At 61.7% G+C, this 23,582-nt stretch overlaps 1 protein-coding gene across 5 annotated transcripts in view; it reads right to left on the bottom strand.

Moving 5' to 3' along the window:
- Positions 1 to 23,582, bottom strand: part of SPNS3 (sphingolipid transporter 3 (putative)) — a 36,644-nt gene that overhangs the window by 5,540 nt on the left and 7,522 nt on the right. For 3 of the 5 annotated variants that reach the window (XM_040629834.1, XM_040629836.1, XM_040629837.1), the window contains exons 3-9: positions 23,134 to 23,270; positions 22,515 to 22,666; positions 21,833 to 21,899; positions 21,075 to 21,220; positions 20,116 to 20,268; positions 15,825 to 16,014; positions 2,024 to 2,089 (exon numbers count right to left, since the gene is read on the bottom strand). In XM_040629834.1, coding sequence (XP_040485768.1) covers positions 2,024 to 2,089; positions 15,825 to 16,014; positions 20,116 to 20,268; positions 21,075 to 21,220; positions 21,833 to 21,899; positions 22,515 to 22,666; positions 23,134 to 23,270 — 911 coding nt within the window. The remainder of the gene's footprint in view (positions 1 to 2,023; positions 2,090 to 15,824; positions 16,015 to 20,115; positions 20,269 to 21,074; positions 21,221 to 21,832; positions 21,900 to 22,514; positions 22,667 to 23,133; positions 23,271 to 23,582) is intronic. The other 2 variants (XM_040629835.1, XM_040629838.1) reach the window with 2 other exon arrangements.

Here is a 23,582-nt window from a genome sequence, read left to right as displayed (position 1 = left end):
GGCTGCTCCTGCCTCACTGGTGGCAATGCCAGCTTCCAGGGACCCTCTGAGGCTCCAGCTACCACCCGCCCCCTCCCGCATACGGCTTCTTGCGCTCCGGGCCTCCGTCACCTCCCACGCCTGCCCCTCCATGGACACACCCCGTCCCCCACAACCTGGCCCCCACCTGCTCCTCCCAGAGCCTCCCCACTTTCTCTGTGGGACAACTGAGCTCCAAGGATGCAAGGACTGGTCCAGCACCGACCACCAAAGGGTCTAAAGGCAATCTTTCACTGAGGGGCTTCCGGAAGGGGGTAGGGGGATAGAAAGCCTTCCCGGGATGGAGAGACTCGCTGCCTCCAAGCCAGGGGGACCCCAGGGAACGCCTGGTCGGCCGGACCGCAGCTGGCACAGCCCCCTGGGCAGCTCCAGACAGCTCCCCAGAGCCGGATGGGTCAAACCACGGCTGGCTGGCCCTGTCCCCCCACCCCGCACCTGCCCCCCCGCCCCCAGCACACACACAGCTCTACAAAGGTTCTGCCAGGTTAATCATTCTTGCAAACACAGACACTGGGGGGACACAGGCGCCGTCCTCACATATCTGCGGGGCTGCCGTGTGGAAAGGGGACAGCGCTGTGGTGGGGGGAGGAAGCAGCAGGGGCGGGTTTCAGCCCCACCTGGATGCCCCAGAGGCCAGGGTGGGGGGGGCGTCTAAAAGTGGGCAACCCCAGGGAAGACGTTTGCCAGCACGTTTCCGTCTACTGAGGGCTCTCCTACAGGCCACCTGGCTCACCCTGCCAGGCCGGTTACCATCACTCCTTTTTATAGACAAGGAAACTGAGGCCCAAGGCCATTCATCGGGTCTGTGGCCAAGTCTGGGCAGGAGCCCAGGTCCTCTGTCTGGAGGGAGGGAGGAGCACAAAAGACCCACCAACCCTGCAGCTGGTACACCCCGGGAATCAAAGGGCAGCACTGTCTACACCCGCTGAGCCTGGGCCATGGGGTGGGGGGCAGAACGTCTAGGCAGGGAGTGAGCACCCCATCAATGGCAGTATTCGAGCAGGCCTCAATGGCCCTTTCAAACTCAGTTTGCGGGTTCAGGAGTCCTTTGGGAGGCAGGAGACAAGAAGGTGGAGAGCCCTGTGAGGAGCCCCGGCCGGCATCCTCGTCATTTCACACCCACAGCAACCCATGAGTATTTCACCCCACTGTCCACACGGGGAAACTGAGGCCTGGAGACACAGAGCGACTTGCCCACGTCACACGCAGCCAGGGAGTGGCAGAAGCAGGGCTGAAGTCCAGGTCTGTCTCCTGCGTCTGGGGCCAGGCCCTAGCCCTGGTCACCTCAGGACGGCTGTCAGCCCATCGCTGGGCTCCCTGGCTCCCCTATGCTCGGGGCTGGACTATGCCAGCCTTCCAGGAGGCAGGAGGAGGCCTGTGGGGGTCCCCGGGTCTGGGGTCCTGTGTTACCCACAAGGGCACAGCTCACTAGTGTTCAAAGTCCTCCCCTGACCTCTCCTAGAGGGAGGCAGGGAGGCTGGACGGACAGCGTGAGGCCCGGGGAGGGCCACGCCAGACTCTGGACGTAGCAGAGTCCCGTGGGTGGGCCAGCACTGGGCCTCCTTACAGCCTGAGCCGACCCCTTGCCTGGCAGCCTGGACCCACCAGGTTCAGTGGCGTTAACCTGAAGCCCCACATCCCTGTCCACACCCCGAGTCCAGGCCAAAGAGCCTGCTTGCTGAGAAGTGTAGTCAAGGAAGAGGGAGGGCTTGAACACGGAGCCCAGGCTCCTGTTCTGGCTCAGTGCCTTGGCATGCTATGTGACCTCGGTCACCTGCCCTCTCTGACCCTCCATCTGCCTGTTGGCAAAATGGAGGTGATGGTCAGACGGTATGTCTGAGAGTATGAGGAAGGCCTGGTCCAAGGTAACTGTCCCAGGACAGTGGTCCCCTACCCCACGGCCTCTGAAGCCCCTCCCAGCCCTGAGCCAGCCAGACCCCAGCTCCCTCCCCTCAAGAGGCCCCAGGACAGCGCCCACACCTACCAGCAGGATGTCAGCAACCACAGCCCAGTTGCAGGACAGAAGCAGCTCCCCCAGGGCCAGGAACACCTGTGGACAAGGACCCCAGTCACCGACCCCTCCCTGCATTGTGTCTTCCTGCCTGCAGAGAGAAAGGGGCCATCGAGATGTGTTGGGGTAGGTGAGGCCTGAACCATTTCTTCAGTTCCAGCAGCCTCGAGGGTGGGTAGACATTCCCATCTGGGCGGGCTGGCAGCCGTGACCCAGAGGAGAGGGGCAGGCCCCCAGGCCCAGGCCTTGAGGTCCCTCCTGGGGACAAGGAGGAGGGAGCCAGGACTTCCAGGCCCCCCGCCCTGGCACCTGTGGGGCTGGCGGAACCTCGGGTGCCCTCCCCACCCCTGCCCCAGTGTCTGCTGGTGACTAGGGGCCACCGTGGACCCGTCTCGCCCAGCTCCCTGAGCCCCCTGCCTCATGCCAGGGGATTAGGACAATCCTCATTCCACTCACTCAGGAAGAGCTTAATGAAGCAGCAAGAAGGGGAAAAAGTCATTTCTCAGAGCTTCCAAGAGCTTATTGCTGGAGTGGAATTAGTCATTCCTGGAGTCACGGGGCTGTGCCCGGACAGCCTGGGCTCTGGTTCCCGAAGGCCTGCGAACACCCCGCACGGAGGAAATGAAGGAGAACCACCCACATGCCTCCCACGCACCACGCATGTCCACGCGCGCCGCCGTCCACGCTCTGGGCCACCTCCATGGGCGAGGGTCATGACACCCACCTCCCAGGCCCGCACACCAAGCCACTTTCTGCAGCAGCCCTCACCCCTGCCGCAGGCCCTACGCAAGGTGAGGCTGGCAGAGGGGAGTCAGAGCGAAGCCCAGGATGGGGAGGGCCTTGCGTGGAGGATGGCTCTGAGCAGAGCCCGGAAGGAGGGGCAGGACCCGGCTGGGCCCAAGGAGCCCCCAGGAGGCCAGAAGCTGGAATATGGACCCCTGTGCTGGAGGGCAGTGGTGTCAGCTCCCCCCGTGCGACCTGCCCCTCACCCTCCGCCCAGACGGGGGAACGCGGAGGGCCGGAGCTGGGCACCCACGGGGTGGGAATCGGCTGGGGCAGGTCTCAGGCGGGGCCACGCAGGCTGCAGACCCGCATTCCAGCCCGACAGGGTCTGCCAACCCGGCCTCCTGGGGCCACATGAAAGCCGGGCTGGCTCTCACCGTCCTCCCCGCCCAGCCGGCCGCCACTTCCTCCTCCACCTGGACAGCCGTGGGTCACCCCTCACACCCCGTACCCTGGGCGGCAGTGGGTTGTCTCTCCCCTGCTCCCCACACCCACAGGACATACTGAAATACACCTTTTCCTTCCTCCAGCTGGAGCGGGGTGGATCCCGACCCCAAAATAGAGCCGGCAGAGGCAGGCCGCAGCCGCAAGCCGCCGGGGATGCCAGGTTTCCTGAGACACACCTGGAAACCACCCGCCACCCATGCACGCGCGGCCTCGCGGGGTGAAGGCCAGGCTGGGAGCGGCTGCCTCCTGGCCCTGTAATTACAGAGGCTCCCCAGGCGCCAGGAGGGCTCTCCCACAAAGGGGTGGCCGCGGCCCCGCCTGCCTTGCCAGGCGACCCTGGGGAGGTCACCGCCCTGTGGGCCTTGGCTTCGCCGACCCGGATGGCGCTGGGCCAGGTGCTCTGCAGGCCGCGTGCAAACCAGGTCTCGGAGCTCAGGGGCCCCATGGCCAACTCAGACTCCAGTGAACACCCCAAACGAAAGGGCCCCCGTTTGGGGCCGAGTCACCACAAGGAATGCAGGACTGTTCAGAGCCCCTGCTCCCTGGACGCCCCACCCTGCAGCCCCAGGCACCTCCTGGGCACCCTCCTGTTCCCAGAGGGCCACAGGCGCCTCTCCCCAGCCGTCCGAGCTGTCTCTCCTCCTGTTCGCCACGTTGCTGCGCTCACCCAGTGCGGCCGCACCAGCCAGGACAGACCCGGCACAGGCTGCCCCAGCAGCCGCCTAGTCTCTGGGAAAGCCTGCTACACCCGGTCACTGGAGCCGGACACGGGCTGGGGGCTCCTACGTGCTTGCTGTCCATTCTGCATCCTAACGTCGCTCAGATCTGCGCCCTCCTCCCGTCCACGCTGCTGGCCTGGTCCAGGCCTCCCCTCTCCTCCTCACCAGGCTCCCAGGCCCCGCCATGCCTGCCAACACCAGCCCCCAGAGGGGACTTCCAAAAGGGAAATCTGACTCTGCCCTCGTCCCCTTAGCGCCTGTGCAGGCTTCCCCGCACCCTGACTTAGTTCCCTGGCGAGAGGGCCTGGGAACGCTGCCTGGAGCCTGAGAACCGTGGAGCCCTTCAGCCCCTGGCCTTTTCCACTTCAGACCCAAGAGGATTTCCCCCTCGAGCTGGGGCAGTGATGATGAACTTCCCTGGCCTTAGTCACCCCGGCCAGAGACACGCGCTCACACTCGTACACGCCCACTGTGACTCACGCACACGTGCTCACATACACTGCAGCCACACAAGCATGCAGACTCGTGCGTGTGCAAGACCTCACACGTGTGCGCACTCCCGCGGTTGCACACGGACGTGGACGCTGGTAACCTGGGACGCAGACCACTCACACCACAGGAACACGCACGCGCACCCAGCCGGATGGCGTTCATGGCATGACCACGTGTGGCGTACACCGGCCAGGCAGGCAGCCGTGCACGCGCTGGTAGAGGCCTGCCGGTGAACGAGTGTGTGCACACACTCACCCTGCACGCACCTCTCCTCGTGCACACACCATGGGCTTGGGGAGGGAGTGGGAGGGAAGGCAGAGCACCTGCCCCGGGGTGGGGGGGGAGGCTCAGCCCCGTGGTGGGAGGCGCCGGTCTTCCAGCCGTGAGTGAGCTCTGAACTGCAGGGATGGGATCCTAGGCCTCGCCAGGAAGGGGGAAGGCGAACATCCCCCACGGGCTCCGGAGACCGGGACGAGCTCAGACCCGATCTCCCCCGTCCTCGGATCAACTCCGTGCCCCATGTGGCTAAGCTGGTCAGGACAGGCCCCAGGCACACACTGGCCGCCAGCAAGCTGCCATGCCGGCTGGCACACTTGGCCCCTAGGCCTGCCAACCGGTAATTGCAGGGACTGGCTTCAGGGCACGAGGGCATCGCTCGGTTCCCGGGGGCTGGCAGTAGCCTGACAGCCTGGTAGGCAGGCAGGTGGGGAGCGAGGCAGTGAGGAAGCTGAGTTCTGCCATCCTCCCGGAAAACTCAGCAGACTGCGGCCTCTCTGGGTGGGCTTTGCCACCCATGCGAGAAGAGACACCTGCTTGATCCTGGCAGAGAGGAATGGCCCTCAGAGGAAGGGCAGGTGGTCCCTCCTGGTCCCTCCGAGGCAGGCCCTGGCAGGGTAGTTACCCCAATTCAAGATGCCAGAGAAACAGAAGCCCCCTGAGGACCAAGTTGTAGGAGAGCCCCCCTCCCGAGCTGGGGCACCTGCCCAGCCTAGCTGTCTGGGCCGCCCCAGGGGCCAGAGAATCCTTAGCTGACCCAGGCCACAGCTGTGGTAGGCACACATTCCTGGCTGACCCTGCCAGCATCCTCCGAGTCCCCCGGGGGCAGTCGGCTGGACAGACACTCCCATCCCTTGTCCTTGCTCAGGGCTGAGGAGGGTGGCGTCCCCTCCCAGAGGTAAAGGCCCTGATGACCGCTGAGCTGGCTCTCCTGGGGCGGGCAGAGACTCAGAGTCAGGATCTAGTCTGGGCTGCAAGGGGCCTTACGCACCATCTGGGGCAACTCCTGTGTGCAGATGGAGGGTTGGACTGCATCGCAGACTTCCCTTCCCCCCAAAAGTAAAAAATAGAAAAAAATTGTTTTTCACCGAAGAACAAAACCCAATGAGACAAACATTACATATTGGTAGCCAAGAGAAGAGAGAGACAATTCTGGGTATAGAACTTCTCAGCTCACCCTCCCCAATGCCCCCACAGCTGCAGGGAAGTAAACTGAGTCGGGGTCTGCTGTTCCCACTCCTCACTGGGAACCCGTGGGGAGGCTGCTGGGGAGAAATGGGGTGAACAATGACCCCGATACGGATTCCACTCGAGGCCAGAGGGGCTGACTGGGAAGGTAAGGAGGAGGACACTGTGCGCACCAGAGCTTTACCGACCCCCCAGCAGACGGCAGGGCCCAGGGCTCTGACAAAAGCTCCTCGCTGCCTAACCAGAGCCCCAGCACAGCCTCTCTGAGGGGAGAATGGGACCAGGGAAGGCTGGGAGAGCCACCTCATGCTGTCAAAACAAGTTTAGCATCGGAACAGAGCTGCCCACGCCCAGTCTCGGCGCAGAGGACGGAGAGGAACGAGAAGGGCAGGGAAGACCGAGGCTCCCTTATCAATAGAGCTGGCCAGTGCCTTCCTAGCCTGCACGTTTGAAGGCGTGAGCTGCTGGAAGACAGAGGCCCATGTGGCAAGCGCCGGCTGCCAGGAACCACCGATGCACAAGGGTTTGAGGGCTGCCAACGGCCACCCGGCCACCCGGTGAGCTCGGAAGTGCATCCCCGCCTCGTCGGGCCTTCAGATGACACCAAGACCCTGGGCCAACACCACCTCAGACTGGGAGAGATCGTGAAGCAGGGGGTCCAGCCAGGCTCCTGACCCCCAGAAGCTGTGAGACGGCCTGTGTGTGTGTTGTGTTAAACTGCTCAGAGTGGGGCGATTTGTTACGCAACACGAGACAACTAACACCCTGGCTGAGCCACTGAATTTCAGGAGTAATGAAGCCTTCAGGTGTCCAGCTGGGAAAAATGAGTCAACTTTCAGGATTTTTTAACATTACGCTAACTCGGGGCGCCTGGGTGGCTCAGTAGGTTAAGCGTCTGACTCTCGATTTCATTTCAGGTCCTGATCTCATGGGTCGTGAGATCGAGCCCCGAGCGGGGCTCCATGCTCAGTGGGAGTCTGCCTGGATATTCTCTCCCTCTGCCCCTTCCCCCACTCATGCTCGCTCGCTCTCTCTCGCTCTCAAATAAATAAAATCTTTTAAAAAAAACCAAAAAACATTAGGCTAGCTTTATCCTCCATAGCAATATTTGATGCCAGAAACAACAGAAGAAATGCAGAGCAAGAGGGAAGGAAACTGATCCAAGAGTATTAGACCCAGTTAGATGTCGTTCAAGGGAAGAGTCTAAGAGAAACAGCCTCACAGACGAATGGACCAAAGGAGCAGACTCTCCAGATACAAACTTCTTCACCCCAGAACCCACCCCGGTAGGAGCTGAACTCGAACGAAGTCCAGGAGTGGAGGTGGGCAGGCGTTGAGCCCATTCAACCTGGGACTCCCCCAAATAACTGTGAGCTTGGACCGTGGGGACTGTCATCCAGCAAAAGTGAAAATAACCACAGAACATGAACCGGGAGCCTTGGGAGAGAAGATGGGAGGTGGACGAGAAGGCAGGCGCTCTCTTTCAAAGCTGGGATTCACCAGTAAGTCCAAGATCTTAACGTGAAATTGAAGTTAAACAGTCCCTTTTGCTTTGCTCCAATTTCTTCAGGTAAATTCATATAAATTACCTGAACGTATGATTCAATTTGTAGGAAATATCCAGAATGAACAAATCCGTAAGCACAGAAAGTGGGTTAGTACTTACCCAGGGCTGGGGTGGGGCGGCTTGGGGAGACGTGCAGGGACTGAAGAACAGATAGGAAACTTCCTTTTGGGGTGGTAAAAATGTTCCAAAATTGATGTGGTGAGGATGGCACAGCTCTGAATATACTAAGAGCCAATGAATTGGACGCTCTGAAGGAGCGAATGGTATGGGCCGTGAATTACATCTCAATAAATCTGGTTTTAAAATTACAACACTATATGACTTCAGTTTAATAAAAATATTTATGGAAATACAAGCTGGCGCTCATCTACAGAGACTCATATGGAATGATGGTCACCTAATTAAATAACAAAAGCAGAAACAAACAGGCCCAGATGCTGAGAGTGGCCAATTCTGAGGATAAGAACGTGCACAATTGTTACTTTCCTCGTTGTGCTTTTCCACTTTGGCTTTTGTGTTTTGAGTTTCCCGCAAAGGAAGATACGAATGTGCTAGCGTGTGGCAGGCTGAACTGTCCGCCCCAGGCCGGACTTCGCTGTGGAACGGGGCGTGGAGCGCTCAAAGTCCGGCCGTGGCCCTCCCGCTCTGTGCACGCGCACTCCTGGCGACCCTGCTCAGGCTCGCGGCTTCACCTGGCCGCCAAGACCTCTCTCCGGAGCTTCAGACTGAAATCTTGATGTCTCTAGCTAATGTCCGAAAGGCATCTTGAGTCATACACATCTAAATCGGGTTCTTAATCCCACTCCCTTCTAAACAAAGCTCGGCACCTCCCTCAATGTCCCAGATCGGTATAGGGCAACACTGTCTCCAATGGCTGCCCGAAACCCGGGGTCACCCCGGCTCCTCCCCCTTCCCTGCCCAGATACCCAATGCATTAGGAAATCCCGTTGATTCTACTTCCAAAACACACCCAGCATCCCACCACTTCTCCACACTTCCTCCACCCCACCCGGCCCACACCATAACCAGCTTGCGCCTGTCTTACCGGAAAGCCTTCTCACCGGTCTCCCTCTTTCTGACTTTGTCCTTTCCTATTCTGTCGTCAACACGGCCGCCACAGAGACCCTGTCAGATCACGAGGAAGACAGCGGCCACCAAGCGATCATGCGTCTTGGTGCCCACACCCTGCCCAGCCACGGGGACCTGGCCGGCCTGCTCCTTGCTACAAGACATGGCGGCAGCAGAGCCATTCCTGGCCTGGGCCTCAGAGCCATGGGAGCCCCCAGCGGCGCCTTCCTGGAGCGCGGCCCTGAGACTGCCAGGTGGGAAGGCGTTCAGCACAGCAGAGGGTGCATCCCCTCAGAGGAGAACGCGGGAGTCCCCGCCCACAGACAGACAGGAGGGAGGCCAGCGTGGATGTTCCAGCCCACCCCACCTTCCAGGTCCAGACAGCCACGTGAGTGAGCACAGGTGGAACCCGCCAACCCACTGAATCGTAAGAAATAACAAAGCACTGTTTAGGGGTGATTTGTTACGCAGCAAGAGATCACTGATACAAAACCATGAGTCAGCTCAGTTCATGTCTGTGCTAGAGATCCTGCAGGGATTTCCCACTTCTCTCAAACTTGAAGCCACGGTCATTCTGTGGACAGGGCTCTCCCCCCACGGCCATTGCTTCTGACCTTACGTCCTTTGCTCTTCCCCGGCTCACCCCGTTTCAACCACATTTCCTTAAGCACGCTGGCCATGCTTTCCCCCAGGCCCTCTTCACCAGCTGCTCCCTCCCCACCACACCCCAATATCCACCCAGCTCCGTCCCTCGCTCCGCTACGGAAGTGTCACCATCTCGGCAAGGTCTCGCTGACCACCTGGCCCGGCCCCAGTCCCTCCTCTTGCCCCCTTTCCCTGCTCTGCTATTCTCCACAGAACACATTCCCACCTAACGTACCATTTATTTTACATGTTTAATTTATTACATACGTATTTTTCCCTGTTTTGTTCGGTGCTGGATCCCCAGAGCCCGAAACGGTGCCTGGCACACAAGAGGTGTGCGGTGAGTGAGTGAACATTTCTGCTCATTCCCAGCCATCTCACACTGCTGAGCAGGGGTTTGAGGATGAAGACCCCGCTCCAAGGGTTCTGCTTGTGAGGGCAGAAGAAGCCCCCTGGGAGTGGTCCACACCTGTGGGGCTTCGTGGCTGCATGCCCGGACTCCTCCCCCAGTGCCGGACGTCAAGGACCCAGAGCGCGGTGGAAGAGGAGCCCGGACTGTATTTACCCAAAACAGCCACTGAATCTCTCCACCTACTCGTTCAAAAGCCCCATCAAAAGACAATCTCCCCTCGATTCTGACCAAGCAGTTGTGACTCGAGTGAAACACAGAAATCACCAAAAGTGACGCGTGTAACCTTCAAGAGCAGGTCACAAAAGGCAATACGACGTCACCGGGCCCTCTCGGGACGCTAGTCCTTAGGGGCCGGCCACCATGTTGTGCGGAAGCCCCAGCCACGTGGGGAGGTCACGGGCAGCTATTCCGGCCCCACGCCCCATCCTGCCCAGTTAAGCTCAAGCGGAAAAGAGATAAGTTATCCCCACCCCCAACCCCCCAAACAGCAAACGCATGAGCAAAACAAGTGTTCCTGTTGTTTTAAACCACTGAGTTTCGTCAGGTACCCGCAGTAACTAGAACAGGCGTGGGAGTTCGGTGAGGTCCTCAGGGAAACCAAGAGGCAAGGACTAGCAGCCCACGTTAGAGACTCGGGGCTCAGCAAGGCCAAGCTCTTGGCCCGGCTCACACGGCTGGCAGTGCAGAGCAGGAATGACGGACGTCCCCACCTTCCCCAGCCCTCCACGCACGTGCACACCTATCCCCTGACTCCTGCCCCCATCTGGACCGCAAAGCCCACCTGAGGGGGTGCTCAACGTGCCGCCACGTCCTCCAGGCTGGCGATGGTGGTGCCGCTGCCGTGGGCCCCGAGTATAACCCCCTTCTCCGCTGAAGGGCAGTAGCTCTGGGAAGGAGGCCAAGGAAGGGGGTGTGAGCCAAGACCTGCTGTGCGTGTCTGGATCCTAATTAACAGCCGAGAAGCCCACGTGCCCTGCCAAGCCGCCCGGAAGGAGGGGCGAGGTGGGAGGCTCTCTGCCTGGGGGCGGCTACGGGCACGGCCCCCCGAGAAGGCCCCAGACCAGACTTGGTGAGCTCAGGGAACCTCGCTGCCAGGAAACATACAGCACAGCACGGCCCCTACTTCAGGAAACGTGGGGCAGGCGCACAACGCTGCCCCAAACGCCTCCTCGCCATGTAGCGGGTCAGACGCCCTCCTCAGCCGCAGACACACGTGTGCACACGCATGCCGCACGGCTGCCTGACACACACGTGTGCACGCTCATGCACAGACCCGTATGCGAAACAGCACACGCAGACACACGCGGACACACCGCGCACACACAGGCAACCCACGTTCGGCACGACCGCGTAGGCACAGAGATGCACACATGCAAGACCACGCGTGTGCACGCGTGAACCTACAGATCTAAGGATATTCACCCAACAGTGCACGCTCACACGCGCCCACGTGCCCGCGTTTCCAGGCGCCCTCCCAAGACGCCCGATCCCTCTCCCCCGACGGTCAAAGACAGTGCGGGAAGAACTGGTTTGGGTGCTGGAATCTGGGAAACTGAAGGGATATGTGGACAGGCAGACGGACGGAAGGGACGCAAGTGACTCTTCCTCTTCTGAACACAAGTCGGTTCCTCAGCCCTCTTCGGACGCCCGTTCTGACATCGACCCCATATGTCCCCCAACCTGATGACAGTCCTTCCTGGTGGGCCGCCGTCAGTCCCCACCTGTTAAGGTTTTAGGGGTGACATCGTGTCCCCCGGCTCCAGACTCCACGTCGAACTCTCCACCAGCACCTCCCCTGGGACGCCCACCTCCCGCCACAGCACCCAAACCCGCTGCGCCTGCCCACGGCCACAGCCCTGCTCCAGACGGCGAGGCCCCTGCCCCTCCTCGTTCTCTCACACCCCACAGGGAGTCATCAGGAAATTCCTCCAAGAACACCTATGATCCACCCACTTCTGTCACCTCCGCATGGCAGCTCTGGCCCACTCCTCGCGGCCTCACCGCCTCACCCAGATCAGGGCCACAGCCTGGCGCCTCCCACGCCTGAGTCCACAGAAGCCAGATGGATCCTGCTAAACGTGGGCCGATAACAGAACAATAGACAAAATCAATAAAACCGAAGCGGCAGCAAACTGACACTGACCAGGAAGAAAGGAGCGGACAGTCGTCACCAAACCAGGTTGGGAGAGGACGCCTGCCAACCTCGCGGAGACGGGAAGGCCTGGAAGGGGCTGCTACGAACCACTGCACGCCAACACATCAGACACCCACACAGGGTACAAAGTCTTAGAAAGCCGCCAACTAGCGAAAATGACAGAAAAAAAGAAAAAGCCTTAACTGATCTATAACAAGGGAACACCGAGTCTGTAACCACAGAACTTCCACAAACAGAAGCCCAGAACCAGATGGCTTCCCTGGTGAATTCCAAAAACGTCTAAAGGTGAATGAGCACAGATCCTTCCCAAACTCTTCCCCAAAATGGCAGACGAAGAAGCACTCGTCAGGCGTTCCGTGGGGCCGTCGCCCTGACGCCAGCCCCAAAGACCACAAGGGAACCGCAGGCCACTGTCCCCCGTGGACGCAGAGGCCAAAGTCCCAGCCTCACCACCACAAGCCCACGTCAGCAATGCCGGCAGCGACGGCACAGCACGGCCAAGACAGGGTCCGCGGCGGGCGTGCCAGGCCGGCTAACGCACGGGGGCGATCGGCACACCGCAGCGCTCACGGACAAGCCACGCGGTCACCTCGACAGACCCCTCGCCCGGCGCCAACTCCTCGCTCTTCGTCAGAGCCCGTCCCACCCAATGCATGCAGGCCCTGTGCCGCCCACCCCCACCCGTCCTCCTGTCCGTCCCTCCACACTAAGTGTGGGGTCCTTGTGGCCCCTCGGGCCCAGCAGGTGCACATCTGCCTCAGGACCCTAGCAACCCACGCCAGCCCCCTTCACCTCCTTCAAGACACCTCCACGGTTTCCCCCCAACACCGCCTCCTGGGGAGCCCCTGGCCGTGCAAATCCGCCCCCACGCCCTCCCCGTCTCACTGGCCCTCCTTATCCCAAACGCTGCGTCCCCTGAAACATGGTGAAGTGCACTCCTGCTGTTGTCTTGCTTGCCCACTGCCCCCTCGGCGAGGACGTAACCCCACAGAGAGGCTCTAGTCCTTCTTACCCGCTGCCGTGTCTGCGGCGTTCAAACCAGCACGCCCCTTACAGGCACTCGGTGTTTGCTGAATGAATGAATGATGTGAATGCCGGGCACTGTGTCTCGGGCCCAGCATGGACGACGATGGGAACCCCTGGGGCCCCCGGGGCTGGGAGAGGGGTCTGAGCATGAGGAAGACGGCGCAGAGAGCACCGGGAGGGGAGCCAGGGTGGCGCCCAGCGGTCAGGGAAGGCTTGGAGGAGGGATGGGGCAGGGAGGGAACCAGGAGGGGCCTGCAAGGGGGACTCGGCCGTGAAGGCCATCTGGGACGTTCACCGGGAGGAGGAGCTGGACTGGGTTCCAGGGGCACCAAGCCGCCCGGGAAGGTCCGCGGTGTCACTGGCCGCGTGGGGAAAAGACGGCAGTGGGTGAGCAGCAAGGCGAGGGGCCCGGCAGGGCGGCTCCTGGCCCCGGTCCTGGAGAAAGACAGAAGGCGTGCACCACGCCAGGCAGAGGGCACCGGGAGAAGAGCATAGGCCTGGACGTGTGAGGGTTCTGGGCTGGTGCCGGGCAGGTGGGAAGGACCTGGAGCCTGATCTCAAGCCCGAACGTTGCTTAGATGTCAGAGACACCGGCAGAGGCACGGAGCCGGCTCCCACTCAGGAGGTCCGGAAGGTTGCGCACTGCTCCTGGAAGGCTGGAGCGTGGCTGGGGGGCTCCGTGCCCAAACACGAGCCACAGGAAGGAGCAGCTTCCCAGCACCAGAGGAGGGACTTGTCCCAGCCCTGCCCACAGCCCCGCAGCCCCGCAGCCCCCACCCCTGTGCCAGGCCTCGAGAAGAATTTCTCCAGCTGGCTCTGTCAGCCAGGGCAATGTCATTTCTAGACGAGCCATCCAGCTCTGGAGACGCGCCAGGCTGCAGAGGGGAGACAGCTGTGTCCCCCAAACACAGCCAAGGAGCCGCCTCCCAGAGCCAACTGAGACCGTGGCAGAAGCAGAGCTGGCAGGGGTCCGCGGCCCCGGCCGAGGCAGGGACAGGCCCGTGGTGGGCCTCCATCTGCCTGCAAGGTCAGGCCCACACAGCCCCCACCGGCCGGGACGCTGGTCCTGCTCAGTCTTCCGCTCCCTCAGCCAGGATGTCAATGTGCACACAGGCATTTATTAGCACCTAGTGTATGCCAGGCTCTGCTCCTCCCCCTGGGGATGACGGGGTCAGTACGGAGTCTGGGGCTGAGGGCTGAGTGTCGGTCTCGTCTGTCCACTGTCTGTGGTGCTGTTTCTGGGCCTGTCTTCCGATCTGTAAGTGGGGCTGAGAAGCCCTCTTCCCCGCGAGGGGAGCACGTGCAGAACGCAAGCCAGCAGGACCTGTCTGTGATCCAGGGATTTTGGCAGAAGCCCACCCACGGCTGGACCGGGGGGGGGGTGGGGGGCAGCACCCACACGGCCAGAGATGCACCAGCCCCGCCCTCGGCGCTGGGGGACAGCCGCACCCCCACCCGGCATGTAGACGGAAGGCTGCTGCAGGCTCGGGCTGCGGAGGGCTCATTTGAAGAGTGAGGACGCTGGCAAGGGGCTCCGGGCGACCCACCCACAGAGAGAGGATGCCAGTGAAATGCTGACCTTCCCGCCCCTGAGGGCACTGCGGGGGCCCCCAGCACTCGCAGGAGGATGACTGGCCGAGGCACGACCCGAGGGCATGCAGGGCTATGACAGACGCCACAGAGAAGCCGGGCCTGAGGGTCAGGAGAGGGGACCAGCGACAGGGTCCAGGCAGGAACGGCCGGAAGGGCCACCACGGAGCAAGAGTGGAGGGAAGCCAGGTCAAGATGGAGGCGACGGTGTCACCGGCACCAAGAGTCAGACGATGAAATACCAGGGCCCCAAACCCACAGAGTGCCCCATGCGCAGACCCGGCCAGCGCCTGGCATCGGCCACAGCAAAGCCAGTCTGGACTCTGGGAATCCGTTCCAGCTCGGGCCGTCCTCCCCCAACCCGGAGGCGAGGGGCTGCCCTGGGGACCAGGCCGCAGGTGGACCGAGAAGGACCAAACCGCCCGCAGCTCCCTCCTGCCCAGTGCAACGTTCTGGGCCTGGACAGAGAGTGCTGGGAAGCAGACCTGAAGTTCTGGTTGAAATGGGACCAGGCTTCTTCCGTTCACGACCGTAACTGGAAGAGCTGTGGGATCTCATCGTGGGTCGGAGACCAGTAAAGCCGTTAGTGATTTGCCTTCTGAGTCCACCCTGCTTGGGGGCATCTGTGTCCGTGGTGGGGGTCCCCAGGGCCCTGGGACTGAATGGGAGCGGGAGGGAGCCCGTCTGGCGAGGGCAGAATCACGGGTCCCTTCCCACTGGGAGGGACCATCAGGGCTGGGGCCATGGGGAGCCAGAGACACTGCTGGGCATGTGTGTGTGTGGGGTGCATAGAGCCCCCCATTCCCCACGGTGCCTGATGGACACATGGTGCCCTGAGCCCAAGCATGAGCACGGAATGGCCTGGAAAGGCTCTTGGAGAAGTAGCCTTTGCTCCGGGCCTTGCAGAGGAGGAGTCAGGAGGGAAGGGTGTCCCTGGCTGAGGCTGGGAGGCGCGAGCCTGTCGCTGGCATGGCCACGGTGCGCGGCGGTGATGGGACACGGGCCTGGAACGTGGGGTAGTGTCAGACCGTCACCCTTACAGTGGTGCCGGCTCTGGCCGTGACCGATCTGGGCCTCGCTCCCCTTGTTGCACCCCATGTCTCCTCGAGCTCACGGCATAGCCGAGGAACGAACGAGCCCCACTGTCTGCAGTCAAAGTGTCAAACAGTGGCTCAGAGGACACACTGTAGAGTCAGAAAGGCTCAGGCTCAAATCCCAGTTCTGTCCCTTCCCAGCTGTGCTACTCTTGGCGAGCCTCGATGTACGCATCTGTGAAATGGGGATACCAGACGCTGCCTGGGAGGACTGATAAACAGAAGTAGAGACCGGGCACAGTTCCGGCCCACGTGAACAGGACCGACCCACCCGCCCCCCACCCCCGCACCACGCCAAGGGCCCTCACTTACATAGGAGGCCAGGAGAGTGACCGGGGCCAGGACAAGAGCCAGGTAGAGGCAGGGGGCAGCGGTAAGCAGGCTGCAGGCACAGATGAGGGGCTCAGCCCGCGGGTTGACTTTCTTGTACCTTCTTGAAGCCTCTGCTCCCAGGACAACCCCAATGATGCCAGTCACCACAGTGAGTATTCCAAAGATCAGGCTGAGGGGAAAGAAGAGGGCAGGGTCAGTCAGCCAGGTGGGGTTAGCCCTGTCCTGGGGTTCAGCCCCCAGTGCAGGACCAGGTACCTACGGGGAGTGTGGCTGTGGGCCCTTCCCCCTCCCTCCTAACCAAGGCCCCTGGGTCCTCAGGGTCCTGATCAGGGGCCCACGTGCTCCCCCTCCCCCCATCCCCGTTCCTGCCTCATCCTGGGGATGTCACCTGTCATGGGGGTGACCAGCCCAGCATGCCTCCCCTCCAGCCGCTCACCGTCCCAAATGGCCCCCCTCAGGAATCTCAGTTGTCCCACTCTGGCCAAACCTTCTCGCCGCCCCCCACGAATGGGAACAGAGGTAAGTAAACGTGCCATCTATGGAGCTCCTAGGACACACCCGGCCCTTATCAAGCTTCGCACACACCCTCCTGAACCCCACAGCTCCACGCGGTCTTGGCACAACTCTCAAGCCGCCCCCTCCTAACTCCACTCCCTTTCCCACCCACTGCCTCCTTCAGCTGCCCTCGGCGCCCCCTGCACCCGCCCCTGGGGAAAGCTGTCCCCCCAGAACAGACCCCATACGGGTCCCCAGAGGGTGCTTTCTAAAATACAGATCTGCCCAACCCCGGCCTAAAACCCTCCACCAGCTCTCAGACACCCACCGGATTTGTGCAAACCCACCATGACCAACGTGGCCCTTCGTGGTCTGAGCCTGGTTGACCCCGGCCCCGACCCCCAGCTCCAACCTCTTCTGCCCCCAGGCGAGTCTCTGTCTGCACTTCCTACTTTTACTCCTCCCTCTGGACACTCTTCACTAGTTCTCCCACCTACCAAACTTCTACTCATCCTTCAAGACCCCTCACAAATACCCCCTCTCCGGAGATGCCTTCCCCGCCCCTCCGCTGACTCCTTCGCCCCCGTCAGCTCCCCGAGCACCTTCTGTTTGCGCCATCAAGGTCGTTCACCAGCCCGAGGTCCTGGAGGACAGGCACCAGGTTTGGCTTGCTGTCTTGACCCCAGGCTGGCAGCACAGATACGTGTGAGCCCACGAGCTCGTGGATCGTCCCAGACTCCCAGCTGGACAGATGGGCAGGGCAAGGCTGAGGGTGCTGAGAGCGCAAGTGCCCAGCGAGGAGGCAGCCGGGCCAGGGCCTTCGCCCTCCTGGTCAACCCGCCCTCCCGAGCCCCCTTCTAAAGGGCTCAAAGGGACGCTGAGCCCGGCCAGTGTGAAGCCCAAATGTAGCCAGCCCCTCAGTGGCTCCCGTGGTGCCCAGGTAAGCTCCCAGCAGCACAGGGACGGGCCCCGGCAGCCCCCGGTGACGTCCCACTCATCCCCCTCCACCCCTCCCTCTGCGTCACCTCGGACTCAGCTATGCTTCCTGGCTCCCCTGGCCTGGAGCACCGCTGCCCCTCCCACCCCTCTCCAGCATCCCCTCCCAGACCACGGGTGTCCAAAGACGCTACTGCCTCCCTTACGGCACAGCAATGACTTCCCACCGTGACGCAAGGCCGCGACAGGTGCCAGACTGTGGTGACCGACAAACCGCGTCTCCCAAAACCCGCCTTCCCTCTGCACAACGTCTGTGAAATGTCCATCCCACAGGCTGACGACGAGTGGGTTAGTTCCCCTGCCCCCTCCCCTTGGCTTATAGGAGAGAGTGGAGAGCCCAGAGTGGGCGGGGACCTGCCCCGGGTCACACAGCCCCTCACTGGCTCAGCCAGGGCCTCCTAACCCTCTGCCTACCCAACGAGGCACGTGCGTCCTCGGAGGCTTAGAGATGCTCAGGGAACCTTCCCAACCTTGCAGCCTGGTCATGTGACCCCGGATCCCGGACGCATCCACCCTGGAGTCCTGTTCTGAGCGGGGCCCTGGCAGGTGCTGGAGACCTCTGTGAGACTTAGGGCTGACTGTTCAGACAGGGCCCTCCACTGGGCCCTGAGCAGCAAGTGTGGCCAGAGGACAGACCCAGCCAGCAGTCCACCCCACCCCACCCCACCCCACAAGGCCTTCCCAGAATCAGACTCTCAGAGCCAAGAGGGTCCTTAAAGTCCTGCAAGCTCTATGCTGACCCTCTGCACAACAGGCCTGGAGAAGCAGCCGTCCGGCTCCTACTTCCATGCCCCGCGGGGCGGGAGGCTCACTACCCCCCCACAGCCCCTTCCATGTGGGCCAGCTCTGAGTGCTGGAAGTTCTCCAGGGGCTGAGCTGGAATCCTGCATTCTGAAGCTTCCTGCCCTTGCCATGCCCTCACCCTCGGGCTTACCGCAACCATGGAGGGTGTATTAATAGCTGAGGTGGGTATAGAACCCCAACACTGGGACCTTCTACCTAAGCTGTGGCAGCTGGGTAATGTCCCCAGGGTGTCTATGTCCTAATCCCTGGAACCTGTGACTGTGACCTTATACAGCGAAACAGACTTTGTCAACAGGATTACGTTAAGGGTCCTGAGATGGGGGTTATCCTCAGTATTCAAGGGGCCCTACAGGCATCCACCAGCATCTCTATGAGGGAAGCAGAAGGAGGCTTGAGACACAGAGGCCAAGGCAACACGACCGTGGCTGCAGGGACTGAGGATGTGACCCCAAGCCAAGGCACCCCAGCAGCCCCCAGAGGGGAAGAGGCAGGAGGACGATCCCCCGGAGGCTTGGTGGGGGTGTGGCCTCAGGGAGCTTGGCTCTGGCCCCGTGAAACCACTCTGGACGCTGGGCCTCCGGACCTCAGAGAACAATTCTGTTGCTCTAAGCACCACACCTATGCCACTTGCCACGTGGGCCACATGGGGTGTGTGAATGAGCCGAGTGGGAGGACGAGGCTGAAGCTGAGGGAGAGGAACTGACTTGCCCAGGGATTCAGACCTAGCGAGCGCCAGACGAGAACACGAGTCCTGTGCTCCCCATGTGTCCAGGCTGCTATGGACCCCCCGTGTGTCCAGGCTGCTGCGGACCCCCCCCACGTGTCCAGGCTGCTGTGGACCCCCATGTGTCCAAGCTGTACCTCACTGGATGTCTTCCCTCACTCCTTCCCACGCTCCTCCTGAGCACCTGCAGTGAACCAGCAGGCCATGAGGTCCCAGTCGGCCAGAGGTCACAGGAGCTCCTGGGGCCCCAGGATGTGGTGTTAGGAGCACTGGCTTCACAGTCAGCTGGTCTGAGGCTGGCTCTGCTGCCTGGACAACTCACTCAACCTTTCTGATCTTCCATCTCCTCCTTCCATAATACATTTCATAAGCCCTCAGAGGGTTTTTCAGCTAAAATGCTCCCTGTTCGGGCCTGAACTAACATTAACCCTTAAGAAGTAACGATGGGAAAAGGGAAGGGAGGTCCAGGCAGAAGGCCCAGCTCAGGCCGAGGCACAGACAAGTGAGAGGGCGTGGGACATTCTGGAAATCACGTTAAGCTCCCTCTGGGCCCCAGTGGGGGAGATGGAGACAGAGACAAGGTGGACATAGATGACAGTGGTGGCACAGACCACGTCACTGAGCCCCGGCGAGCAGGGCCGCAGGGAAGGGCATGAGCAAAGAGGGACTGAGGAGCACAGAGGAGACGAGGAAGAGGAGAAAGGGAGTGACGGGGCCCGGAGCTGAGCTGGAGAGGTGTTGGCCTGGGCACCGAGCAGGACAAGTGGGAGCAGGGGGACACTGCCTTCCATGTGGTTTTTCTCCTACCCCAACATCCTGGCGGCTGTGCCCCAGACGAAGCAGAGAACACATGCGGGCACGTGTGAACTGCCTGAGCCCCGTAAGTGATGAGGCATGCCAGTGCCTCGATTAGCCATCTGTAAAATGGGATGGCCTCACACTGTGGGTCCCATCGTCCCACAGGCCCCACATAAGCCTCACCCCTCTACGAAGGGCCTTGTGGACCCCCCACAGCAGCCCAAGAGTGGGAAAACTGGGGCCCAGAGGGGACAAGGCTGCTTACCTGTGGACACCCAGAGCCACAGGAGCTCAGCCAGACCTGGAACCTGGCCGGCTATCTGCCCCCTAGGTCCCAAGTCCCGGGTTCCCCACAGAGACACTGAGCCCTGGGGCTCAGAACCGCCAGAGCACTCACCCACCAAGAGCGCCCTGACCTGGGCCAGGTGCCCCGGGCTCTCAGAAGCCCCTCACCTGTCCTGGCTGTTGCATGGATCCTGGAGGCAGGGAGGCTGCAGCCCGTGTACTACACGGGCCTCAAACAGAAACTTGGGGGCCCAGAAGCCCAGAGCTCCAGTCACAAAGGCTATGGCGGTCACCCCCAGGGTCGACCACACAAAACTCCAGCTGCAAGAGAAAGTGCCCTGGCTGAGACCACCAGGAGAGGGCTGGGGCCATAGGGCCTGGCTGCACCCTTCACACACCCCCACACCAGGCGCTCCGGTGGGGGGGGCTCCAGGCTCTGGATCCTCCCTGACATTCCCTAAGAGCCCTGCACACCCCCCTCCACACTTCCCTTCTCGCTGGGCCTTCCTCCTTCCCCTCTGCAGGACCCGCTCTCCCCATCCCAGAAGGCCCAATGCCAATAGCACATTCTCCAGGAAGCTGTCCCCGCTGCCCCCACCTTCCTCCAAGTGCCCTCCACTGGTCGCATGGCTCTGTATCAAAGAGAGCTGGGTCCTGTCCGCGCCCCACATTCCAGTAAATCGTGAGGCCTGGGAGTGCAGTTGACTCCTGCCTGCCTCCCCGCCCATGCCTGGAACAGAGGATGCCTGCACTCCCACGAGGCTTGTAGAGGTGAGTGATTAACTCCCCGCATCCTCCCGGCAACCCTGGGAGAATTACGGCCACTGAATAAATGAGGGGAGTAAGGTTCCAAGTGGCAGGTCACTTGGGGATAAGGCAGTGGCCAAGCTGAAGTCAAAGCTCACGCGGCCTCCCCCTTCCCTCCCTCCCTCCTTCCCTCCCTCCCTTCCTCCCAGCCCCTGTTCTGTCACAGGGCAAGGCGAGAAGTGAGGGAGGGATGCCTCTGTTGGTGAGTGGGAGCTCAGAGGAGGAAGAAGACTGAACACTGGGGCTGCCTGGAGGCGGAGACAGGCAGGGCAGGGCTGCTGGGGTTTCAGGGGTGTGCAGGGGGGAGTGGGGACACTCACTTTCTCCCCAGGTACCTGACATCCTCACACCAGCTGCTCCTCGGGGTCCCCACGGCCTCTTCCTGCTTCTCAGCAGCTCCCCGGGGTGGGTCTGGAACCAGCGCGATAAGCAGGATCAAGGCCACGGCTTCCAGGCAAGGCATGACCTGGGCACAGGAGGGCCCAGGCAGCTCAGGACCGCACACACTCGCCCAGGACCCAGGAGATCCTGCCGGTGATGAACCATGTGGCCCAGTGTCTGGGAGGCTCTGTGCCCGGGGGGTGGGGCAGAGGGCTCGTTTATCGGCTGCGGGTTATACAGAGAGCCTGACATTCCCTCACCCCTAGGAGTACAGCCTCTCTGGGGAGTCGGGTCCCCTTGGGACTTCCTTTAATGTGTCCAGGAGACACTACTGCCTTGGGGCCCATGAGCCCTACCAGGAGTACTCCCCACCTCTACCCGCCAGGCCTGTTCTGCCCTAGGCTGTTCCCACCCTTGTCTGTCCCTCCGCAAGATTCCATGATGCAGCACGGACCCCCCCTCCCCCCACCACGTTACAAGCAACTTGCTGGAGTTCACACCATTAGCAAACCCAGCAGCCAGCATCTGCACCCAGGGCCGTGACCTCCACAGTCATGTTCCATCGAATGTCCGAAGCCGCCAACGTCTGACACCCCCCATGGCGCCAGCGACCGTGCCAAGTGGCTAAGGCCACTGGAGGCTGGAAAGTCCCTGCCAGCCCAGGGGGATTGGAGGGAAGAAGGGAGGTTGGACTCACTCGGAAGCCCCAACGCCAGTTCCCAGTCAGCTGCAACACGGCCGACCCCAGCACGTAGCCCAGACCACTGCGACAGAGGGGCAAGGGGAATGGGCAGTGAGGGTGGGGGCAGGTCCAAGCCTGCAAGGCCAGCCTGAGCTGGGGCACGCCACCCCAAGGAGCTGGCTTTCTGCTGCTCACAGCCCTGTCACGGGAAAAGTGAGCCACGTGAGGCCCAGATGTCCCCTGCCCTTGGTCAAGTCACTGGTGACCTCTGGCTCCAGGCCCATCCCCAGCACCACTGCCCAGTGCCGCCCTCTCTGAAGACCCAAGGCTCAGCCCTGCCTGAGTCAAGCGATTCCAGGAAACCTGGATCAGAGCTCAGAGGTCGGATTGCAAATCCCACTCTGACCTACCCACCCCCTTCCGGGGGTGCCTGGCCCAGCCCCACACACTCCCCAAGCCTTCCCGAGTGTCCTAGGGTAGAGGGAGCACCCAGATTATCTGTAACCCTTGACACAGCCCGTTGGCCAGTGTTCTCGCCCCCCTTTACTGATGAGGAAACTGAGGCCCAGAGAGGTAAAGGGACATGGTAAGGAAGGAGGAGGGCTGGGATTCAAATCCTATCCCCAGTCCTGCCTCTGTTCTGGCTCCCTTGGGCCTCAGTTTACCACTAGGGAAGTGGGTCCTGGGTGATACCAACCTTCCGACGGGGATGAAGATGTAGAAGATGGCCAGCACCCGGGTCCGCTGGTCCCTCACAAAGAGGTCGCCCAGGACGGTGGGAGCGATGGTGGAGTAGCTGGCCGAGCCTATGCCCACGACTCCCCGGGACAGGAAGAAGAGCCAGGAATACTGGGCAAGCAGACACAAGACCCCAGTGAGTCCCGAGATCACCCACAGGGCAAGGGACCGGAGTGACTGGACACATGCCCCCAGGGGAGGAGGAGGGGGGCAGGGCTAAAGACCCCTGGCTAGCCTCCCCGCCCAGGTCCCCCTCATCACACAGGTGCCCCCTGCTGGTGCCCGCAGCCCCCGCTGGCCCCAGGCCCAGGGGAGCCCTTTTTCTGGGCGTCACCCTTGCCAGGCTGGCCAGCTCCTCCAGACAGTAGCGATCACCCCCTCCCACCCCCCACAGGCAGCAGTGGGAGGTGCAGGCGAGGAAGGCTCCTATTGAGAGCATCTAAGGGGGTCCTCTCTAGGACACCCCTGCAGCCAGCCTGGAGCCCGGGATGGATGGAGACAGGCCCAGTCGCCTTTCCAAGGGAGGAAGCAGGCAGGGGCAGGTCCCCAGGGGGCCTTGTAGGGATGAGGGCACCTACCTGGGGGGAAATGAAGGAGCTGGCCAGGCCTGCCCCTGACCAGAGCAGGATCCCAATACTCAGCGTGGCTTTGCGGCTGTGCCGGTCACCCAGATAGCCGAACACAGGTGCAGACAACAGCAGGCAGCAGATGAAGACTGGAGGGGACAGTCAGGGGTCACATGCAACCCCCACTGTGGTGGGTGGGCAGACGGGCCTGCAGGCCCACAGAAGGGACCTGGCTCAGGTGTGCAAGCTGGCACCTTGGCAGTGGGTGGGGGCCAGGAGGAGGAAAACATGAGGTGAACCCTCCAACCTCTGCCGAATACACAACCCAATGCCCGGAGTCAGGGGGACTGGGAAGGGGAGTGGGGGACTGGACTCACTCACTGTGAACCCCTCTGAGCACGAGCACCCTGCCAAGCTCCTGGGAGGCCGTGAGCCGGAAGTGAAGGTGGAGCTGATCCTGG

This window comes from Ursus maritimus, unplaced genomic scaffold, assembly GCF_017311325.1.
Source record: "Ursus maritimus isolate PB19 unplaced genomic scaffold, ASM1731132v1 scaffold_14, whole genome shotgun sequence".
Lineage (NCBI taxonomy): Eukaryota > Metazoa > Chordata > Mammalia > Carnivora > Ursidae > Ursus > Ursus maritimus.
Note: the sequence above shows the minus strand (reverse complement) of the source record. Positions and strands in the feature narration are given on the sequence as shown.